Raw genomic sequence first — 9,042 nt, forward strand, 5'->3', positions numbered from 1 at the left:
ATCCCTTTTTCTTTCTGGACTTCCCTGTTCTTGCCCTGTTCCTTTCCCACCCACTTGTGTTTGATTTAATCTCCTCCTGTTTATGTGACACTTGGGACTCCTCTGGCTCTTATCAACTCTCCAGCAATGCAAATCAGATCTTACACAGTGACTGACTGAAGCCATAAACCAAATTTCTACCCTTAAAAAATTAAAAAGCTTTGTAATCCATGATTAACCCCTCTCAGTTATCTATAATTAGATGGGAGAGTCCGGGCTGCAAGACTTATGTTCAGATAAAAAAAGTGATTTAAGTACTTATTGTTCAAAGAGGAACTCTTAACTGTTATTGATCATGAGAATGAGGGGGAGATATGCAGAAAGCCTTTTTGTCAGGGCTAGCATCAGTCATTACTAGGACTTTAGACTTTCTTTGTCACCATTGTCGATTTTGGCATTTGGGTTTGGTGAGGGGTTTATAATATGCAGCTAATGTCTGTAGGGCAGAGCCGTAACTCAAATGCAGAGCTTGATCTGGGGTTCCCCTTCAGCAAGAAGTCATTGACTCAAGAGAGACAGACTAAGTGATCTCCAACACCTGTTCAACCCTTACAAGCCTTCTGGGAGAGGTGAGATATAAGAGCCATGATAAAAGGGAAAATGACCACTACTTTCCCTGGGGAAATCCCTGTGCAAACTAACAGGTCAGGGTAGAGGGTGCGCAGTAGGCTTAGAGCAGCAGCAAGGCCAACTATTGGAGAATCCCGCGTATGCTAGGAAATTTGTGGAAGGCCTAGAAAAGTGAAAAAGTCCAAACAACTTGGACGCAAGATGATTATCTCCTAATATCAAGCCCCTTTCCTTTCTCCCACAGGAAATATTCCAATGGGATGAGCTCTAGGGAAGGCCTCTGAACATCAGTCGGGTGGGCCCATGCAGTGCTGGGTGCACACCAGCTTCAGTGGCTTCTGGTCCAAACCAGGGACATGCCCCTGCCAGGGTCCTTCCCTGAGCTGACACTGGACTTGTTCCGGCTCTGGTTACTCTCACGAACCAGGAGTCCTGCCGGCTCAGCATTTTGGGAACATAGCCATGTATGACAAACACCCTCACCCTCTTTAGTGGCATTCTCATACACTTACAGACTGTTATCCCGATTTCCATTTCGACAAACTGCGTTATTGAAAGTCTGTCTTTCCCACCAGGATGTGTAAGGGCAGATCTGTCAGCTTTGCTCATTGCTTTATCCCCAGCACTCAGAATAGAGCCTGGCACCAGGGAAGGCACCAAGTATTTGTTGAAAGAATTACCTGTTACTTCAAATGTCAAATGCCAAATGTCAGACAGACAGCCAACTTCACAGGGCAGGCAAGAGTATAGGGATCATTACTTCATGGCTGTCCTTGAGAGTTAAATTGACAAGGACTTGTTTGGATGGATTTATGGATAATGACGGACATAAATTGGCTTTAGAGAATCCCCTGGTGGCCCAGTGGTTAGGACTCTGTGTCCTTCCACTGCAGGGGGCATGGGTTCTCCCTGGTCTGGGAACTAAGATTCTGCAAGTCATGCAATGCAGCCTCCCACCAAAGAAAAAAAAAAATAATTGGCTTTAAGACCACCCTATTCTCTCTTAGAGTCAGAAGCTGATGCTATTGGAGGAAATCAAGCCACTGAGCTGTAAACTACAGCAGCCATTTCCCCGGTTTTAAATTTTAAAGAGATCTGCTATTGCCCCCTTAACTAAAATTTACAAAATAACACACGTGACACAATTTCTGCAAATATTTTTCAAGGTTTTATTGCAAACCAAAGTTGGTTTATCACACACAAAAAAAGGTGTGTGGTAGGGAGGGGGGGGAAGAATTGTACATTATTATAACCATGTTAATTACAGTACATTAAAATGGTGGTTTACGTTACAAATAAGCCTGGAAGTTTAAATATACTAGTGTTATACCCCAATGTACAGACTTCCTTTATACAATACATATAATTATCAGGAATGCAAAAAAGAAACAAAAAACCCAAAAACATAAATAATGCCCATCTTACAGGTGATATTTTAAACAATGAAAACACCAGGCTCTGACTGACAACTGGGGCATTGGTCCATAAAAACCTTTTCTAAAAATAGAAATATTTGTAGCAGCAATGCTTCTTTAAGCATCTGGATACAAGTCATTGCAAGACCATTTTCGATAAATTTTAGTTATTAACTATATCTTACAAAAAAAAACAGCCTACACATAAATTTATCTTCCAAATATGGAAGAAACAAACAATGTCCCACGTTGTAGTGTCCTGCAAGTGTCACATTGATGCTTATAACTGAGTCCTTCTGTGAGCAAGCATACCACACTCATACGGCTGATCACACAGGAAAGTCCACAAGGAAAAACAGAACGGAAACACTCGGCAACAGGAAGAACTTTGGAGCTAACACGATCTCATCAGAAAAGGCACGTTTCATAAGATGCGTTATCACGGCCCGGACAGACCTTCAGAAGCTCCTTCTCCGAACAGCGTCCTCCTACGAATGAGACCACTGCATCTGCCTGGGGCGGCCCTCTACTGCTCATTTCAGAGATAGCACCACATTGGAAGGAAGGATAAAGGAAAACCTCACAAGCTCACTGAGGAGGATGTGCTCTTCGAAAAGCTTCCAGCAAACAGTGTGCAATAAGATTGCCAAGATGTGCAAGCTTCCAGGGATGTGCAAATTCTCTTTTAAGATGTCCTGTCAGCTGGCAGCTCTGCCAAAAGGCTAACTAAAACATTTCAAAAACGCCCGTAAAATCCTTCACAACCAACCCTAAGACCATTCAGAGGAAAGAGTCCACGGGAGGTGCGTAGGAAAAGCCCAGGAAGGCCTCGGCCGCTTCCTTGACGCTGGCTGTGAGGAGGATACTGTCGGGCGACCGACCGATGGAGTTGGGGACTGGCTCTTCGGTAAACTCGGGATCAAAGTGCCGCAGGTCGCTGGGTCCACTCTGATGCAGGAAGGGAAGAAAACAGTACTCGATGTCAAGAATTCACAATGGAGACAAGAAAGGGAAATTCTCATGCAGGCACCATATGGCAACTTCCACCATCAGCAACCATTTCAAGCACAAAACCCAAAGGCCACACAAAGTTTCAACTATGAGGACCACGCTTACTTTCCGTCTTTTGCTACCGTAATTTATAAAAGGTGTGGAAAAATAACCTGAGTTTTGTTGGGACAGAAGTTCTACTTTCTTCTGTGGGTAAAATAATGGCTTACGAATGCCAGTTTATTCCCTGAGGGCCCTTCCCCTTCCACCACTACCAACAGCAACTCTGACTTAAAGAAAGGCCCTCTGGGCCTGTGCACACTCATGAGAGAGATACTCACCACATTTGGGTTAAAAGGGGGAGTAATCTTCTTATTAATGAGATCATCCCAGTTAATTAGGGAGAAGAAGACGTGATTCTTAATCTCCATCTGTTGAGAAAGGAGCACGAATTTAGAAGAGTGAAATTCAAGAAGGGCGGCGAGGTCTAGGGCTCTACCCATGCAGCCCGGGAGGAGAGGAAAAAATGACTCACAAAGTCATCCTTGGCACCAAGCCTCTTTGTCCTGTCCTTCTGCAGGAGGCCCTCCAGGACGTGTCTTGCAGAATTTGTAATATTTGGCTTCAACTGGAGGGGTTTGTTCAGAATGTTGTCGTACATCTCAGCTGTGTTTCGGCTATAAAATGGAGGCTGAAAGAAGCAGGAAGATTACTTACCACTTAACTGCAAGTTTTGGAGAGCATCCATTACCAAGAAAGACTTAAACGTAATATACGAAGCTGGTTTGGACAAAGTTTATCGCCTGATAGGTTTTCTTTGCCTTAGATTTTTAAGTGTCTACATTTTCCACCCTTATCGGGGGGTAGATGTTAATAAGCCATGTTTTTCACTCTCACATAGGTTAAGTGTGGTCACACCTAGTAAAATGTGAACTTACAAAAGAAAAAAATCCACCAGGTAACGGTTTACCCTAAAATACCTATAGCTTAACCAATATGCCTCTCTCATCAGCATTTGATAAGCATACTGATAGAGGGCAAGACGTGATGATCAGGTCTGCAATGGGGCTTGTGTGCCCAGGTAAGTCTGGATTTTTAAGACTAAGTCTAGATTTTTAAGACTACATTCTAGGGAGAAATGTATCAACCCAGGGCAATATTTCACGATTTTCAATGGGCTACTCACCAGGCCATAGAGCATCTCATATAAGACGGCCCCCAGACACCACCAGTCCACGGTCCTATCATAAGGCTGCTTATGAAGTACCTCAGGTGCAAGATACTGAAAGACAGACCAGGAAAAGAGAGTTCAGAGCCCCTGAAACGAGGCAATCCCAAGACCAGGCATGCACTTTGAAAGGGCTGAGAGACCCTGGGTCCACTTGGAGGATATATTTCTTTAAACTACTTCCTGATAAAACTGCTGGCTTTGAGGCAGACTGGCCACTTACATGTCCTGATGTTTTGAAAGCTATTGGGCCCTCCTCAGATATCTTACTTAGGGGTTTAGAACCTTTTATAGTGTGGACCTTACAAACAGCTCACTTTAATTAAAGCAACGTGAGGCCTTGGAATTTCTCATGCCTCCAACAGCCAGTGTATTTTACTTGCACTGAACTGGACTAAATCATCTCCGAAAACAGCTTGTTCTTTCAGTAGTTAAGAGTCACTGCAGTGATCCCTTCCTGGAGGGGTGTGGACCAGGAGTTCGCCTACCTCGGGTGTGCCGCAGAAGGTGGATGTCGTGCCATTGTGTTCAATGTTCTCCTTGCAGAGTCCAAAGTCAGTAAGGACAATGTGTCCCTGTGAATCCAGCAAAATATTCTCTGGCTTTAAGTCTCTGTAAAAAAAAAAAAAAAAAAAGGAAAGTAGTCGTATTAAGTTAATTTCACCGCATTAGCAATCCTCCGTAAAGATCACCACTAGGGCTATCGGAAGCACTTTGCATTCACTGTAGTTGTGTTAGTGAATCTAAAAGGGGGTCCTTGTTCTGTTTATCTATTCTGGATGAGGCAGAATCCTCATTGGCTAGTTCCCTCGTGGCAGGGAGTCAACAGATGGGTCACATGCCGGGGACCTGGTTTTAGGTGACCAAGTTGTGCCTAAACAGATTATTTTAAGGCCCTGTCAAAGGCCGGGCTATGTCTCCTTTACACAAGGAAGGGAGTCTTAAGAGCCCTTCAGCTCACCTATAAACGATGTTCAGAGAGTGCAGGTAACCCAAGGCACTGGCTATTTCAGCAGCATAGAACCGAGCCCGTGGTTCCAGGAAGCATCGCTCCCTCTGGAGATGGTAGAACAACTGTAGGAGATAGAACAGAGTTAGCCTGGGTTGCCAAAAACCCCGGACAATGCATTGGCTCTGTCTTGACATATATAGCTAAAGAGGACAATTGCAGGAAGTGGCCCTAAATAGTTTATAAGCCATCTGAACGCTGGCAGGTTAAAGGAAATACTAAATCTGGTAACTCTTCCCCCACTAATTATCTTTTAAAAACTTTCCTCTCAAATTAAAACAAAGCAGGCTATGCATGGGACAGCCAGGGGTCAGCTCCCATCCTCTCTGCTCACCTCTCCACCGTTAATGTAGTCTAGGACAAAGTACAGTTTGTCAGCCGTCTGGAAAGAGAAGTGAAGGCCCACCAGGAAAGGGTGTTTCACGTTCTTCAGGAGAACATTCCGCTCCGACATAATATGCTTTTCCTAGAAAAAGGACAATCAAGATTTAGTGGCAAATTTCAACGTGGCACCAAGATGGCAAGGTAATGTCTACTGAATGTCTATCTCCAAGCCCATCTCATACCTCCTTCTTTTTCAGGATCGCTTTCTTTTGTAAAACTTTGACTGCATAGAATGCTTCTTCGGCTTTGTGTCTTGCCAGGAGAACCTGAAATTGAAATTAAAGATCATTTTCCTGTTCACATCCAGGGAGATGTAAAATGAGCATATGAAAGACTATAAATGAGAGCTTCAGATGTGAAATTACCTTTCCAAAACTGCCCTTCCCGATCACTTTCAAGAAGTGAAAGTCAGATGGTTTAGCATGAGGGTTGGATGATGGGCCCAGGTTAATTTGCTGAGAAGGACTCGGCTGGAAAATAAAAGGTTTTCTTTTAATATCCTTGCTTCAAAGGAAGATAGAGATTAATAAAGTATAGGCAATGCAAAAAGGTGGTACATCTGCAAATGACAGGGGCAGGTCCCCAGACATCTATAAACACATTCCAAACTCCTTTTCATCCATACATGCAAATATTTCAAATGAGAGTATGGAAACTGTATATAATCGTGTTGTTCTTAAGCAGAAAACTTTTATGAAATGTCTTTTAAAATACTCCACTGACTCATACTTAAGTGCTTACATCACTTGTTTGCCATGAACCAACGAGGCATTCCTGCCTTGACACTAATTCAAATGCTATTTTATAATTCATCAACATAGGAAAACTAACTGACTCATTTACTCATTTACTCATTTACTCATTCTCCACGGATGCATCACGAATAGAGAACACTTACTGGAGGAGAAGGGTTGGCATTCATGAGCTCAGGCTCCTGAGGTTGGGAGATTTTCAAAATGGACTGAACTTCAGGGCTGCAGAGAAGAAAGGAGCAACGTTGAACATCCTAACTCGCCACGTGAGGGCAGACCAACACCAATAGTGAATTTCTGGCTCAACCTTTCCGGGGGATTCAGTATTTAAAAACACCCAAGTCAATTACTCAGTGAGAGAAAATAACAGCCAAAATGATAAACCCAGTTAAACACAGAGGGTGGTTCTTCAAGGAGAGAGGGGGTGAATTAGGCAAATATGAAAATTTTATTGGGACTTCCCTGGTGGCGCAGTGGTTAAGAATCCCCCTGCTAACGCAGGGGACACGGGTTCGAGCCCTGGTCCGGGAAGATCCCACTATGCCGCGGGAGCTACTGAGCCCGCGCGCCACAACTACTGAAGCCAGCGCGCCTAGAGCCCTTGTGCTCCGCAACAAGAGAAGCCGCCACAATGAGAAGCCCACGCACCGCAACAAAGAGTAGCCCCCGCGCACCACAACTAGGCCTGGGCACAGCAACGAAGACCCAACGCAGCCAAAAATAAATACGTTTATAAAAAAGAAAATTTTACCTTGCATTTCCAGAACAAGCCAAATCAGCAAATTAATTGTAATGCTTTAAATGTTTGAAATAATTAGAACTTAAAGAGAAAAGGGATCCCCACCCTCGGTAAGTCGTCGGCTTCCTGATCAATATATTGATGAGGATGTCTTTACCGCTGGTAAATGGAAACTTCCCTACTTAATTTTATTTCCCCACGTCGCCCCACCAAACTTACTGTTTGCATGCATAGGAGTTATTGGCAATCTTCTGAATAAAGTCGTTCAGGCCCATCCTTCTCTGTTTCATGAAAGCTGCGAATTAGAGGAGAAACGTTTAGACGGCTTTGTAACATCCGACGCCACACGCACCAGTCTGATCCGCGACCTTCAAAACTTTCCACTTGGCGTAACCTGGAAGTCCAGTCGTATTCCTACACTCACCGATGAGAATTGCTACCATGCCCCTCATCCTGGAGTAAGTGAGGGTGTCCCTAGCAGCCTCGGTTTTCACCGTCATCACCACAGAGAGAGAGCACGAGGACTTGTCAGGCCCGAGAGACCGGCTCAGCCAACACTGCGCTTCGGCCGCGCCGCCGGCTTTATATGCCTTGTGCCGCCGCGAGGGCGGGACCCACAAGACATGGAGGAGGCGGCGCTGCCCGGCCCCGTCGCGACCCCGCCCCCGGCTGCCGCGCGACTTGCCCGGCGGCAAAGCGGCCGGCGGCAGGCGGTTCCGCCCCCGGCGAGAGGGGCCAGCCCGGAGCGGGGGCGGGGGGCGCGGGGGCCGCGGGGACCGCCCGGGCAGGGCCCGGCGCAGGGCAGTTGTCGGCCTCGCTCGGCTCCCGGGCCGGAGAGGGGGAAACCGCCGGCGGAGGGGGTGGGGAGGGAGGGAGCGGCCGGGGTAATTTTCCACCTTTCTCATTTATTCCGCCCTGCGAGGAAATCAGAGTCGCGGCACATCAGGAAATCAGAGCGCTTTCTGCCCGGTGCGAGGCGATCGGGGTGGCTCTGTGCCCGCTCTGGCTTCTCAAACTCTCCGCTCGTATTCACTCCCTGCCCCGGCGCCGACCCTGACACTCTCCCCTAATCCGCAAGGCAGCCTCCGCAGCCCTCGCCGGCCGGCCGCGCACCGCCAGCTGAGGTTATCTGTCGGGCGCAAGGCTGCAGCGCCCGGGGAGGGCGGCCCCGCACGCCCTTATCTCCGGCCCCAGCTTGGGGCCAGAGCGCCCGGCGCGTCCCCGGGTTCCCGCCGCCCTCCTACCCCTTCCCCATCTCTCCATCCTTGGTACTACCCCAAATACCCAGCCCCTCTCGCCCAATCCGAGCAACTAGTGGAGGAGTTGGTTGAGACAAGCCCCCGCGTGCCGGCGGCGGCGCTTACCCAGTCCGGTCAGCAAGAAGGACTCGCTCCGTTTCTGCGCCTCGGCCCTCTTTTTGTGCCGGGGCCGGAGCAGGGACTCGAGCCGGGCCCTGGCCAGCGCGCCCTGCATCTCCCCCATGGGCAGCGGCGGCCGGGCGCGCAGCGGGCGAGGGCGACCACAGAACACTGACGTTTCCTTGAAGGAGCCGCCGTGACTCAGGCCGGGCAAGATTTCCTGCCCCGAGTCCCAAAACAAACAAATGGCCCTTGTGCACGGCCGAGCCGCTTCCGAAAACGCCTTTTTTGTGCTTTTGGCCCAAGCCAAGCAAGGCTGAAAAATCCCAGAACTTGGAAGAGGAGGAAGGAAGGAAAGAAAGAGGGAAGGGGGAGGGAGAGAGGTCAGGAATGTGGAGGGGAGGGGGCGGAAATAAAATTCGTCTCTGCACTAAAGGAAAAAAAAATCTGCATTTCACTTTTTTTTTCCCCCTAAAGTAATCTTTGGGAACATTCTGTCCTTTCCGCATGTAATTTTCCCCCTTGCCTTTTTAATCCCCGCCTTGCCAAAAACACGTG

The 9,042-nt window shown here is 47.4% G+C and overlaps 1 protein-coding gene across 2 annotated transcripts; it reads right to left on the reverse strand.

Moving 5' to 3' along the window:
• Positions 1-1,775: 1,775 nt before the first annotated feature.
• SGK1 (serum/glucocorticoid regulated kinase 1) lies at positions 1,776-8,817 on the reverse strand. 2 transcript variants are annotated; one of them, XM_082669257.1, is made up of 12 exons: positions 8,491-8,817; positions 7,346-7,421; positions 6,534-6,609; positions 6,001-6,105; positions 5,818-5,901; positions 5,586-5,717; positions 5,204-5,316; positions 4,731-4,854; positions 4,201-4,296; positions 3,550-3,705; positions 3,356-3,445; positions 1,776-2,972 (listed from the first exon to the last, which is right to left on the reverse strand). In XM_082669257.1, exons 1-12 carry the CDS (start codon positions 8,606-8,608, stop codon positions 2,805-2,807), a joined length of 1,338 nt encoding a protein of 445 aa, XP_082525383.1. In that variant the 5' UTR covers positions 8,609-8,817; the 3' UTR covers positions 1,776-2,804. The 2 variants fall into 2 exon arrangements, with proteins under 2 accessions (XP_082525383.1, XP_082525382.1); XM_082669256.1 differs by lacking the exon at positions 8,491-8,817 and adding an exon at positions 7,551-7,675.
• Positions 8,818-9,042: the final 225 nt, after the last annotated feature.

Source organism: Grampus griseus, assembly GCF_964374135.1.
Source record: "Grampus griseus genome assembly, chromosome: 13".
Taxonomy (NCBI): Eukaryota; Metazoa; Chordata; class Mammalia; order Artiodactyla; family Delphinidae; genus Grampus; species Grampus griseus.

Coding starts and splice junctions, on each gene's coding strand:
- SGK1 (XM_082669257.1), bottom strand. CDS start 8,608: ATGGGGGAGATGCAGGGCGCGCTGGCCAGGGCCCGGCTCGAGTCCCTG. Junction 5,902..6,000: donor GGAAGGGCAGTTTTGGAAAG/GTAATTTCACAT, acceptor TTTCAATTTCAG/GTTCTCCTGGCAAGACACAA. Junction 5,317..5,585: donor ACTACATTAACGGTGGAGAG/GTGAGCAGAGAG, acceptor TATCTCCTACAG/TTGTTCTACCATCTCCAGAG.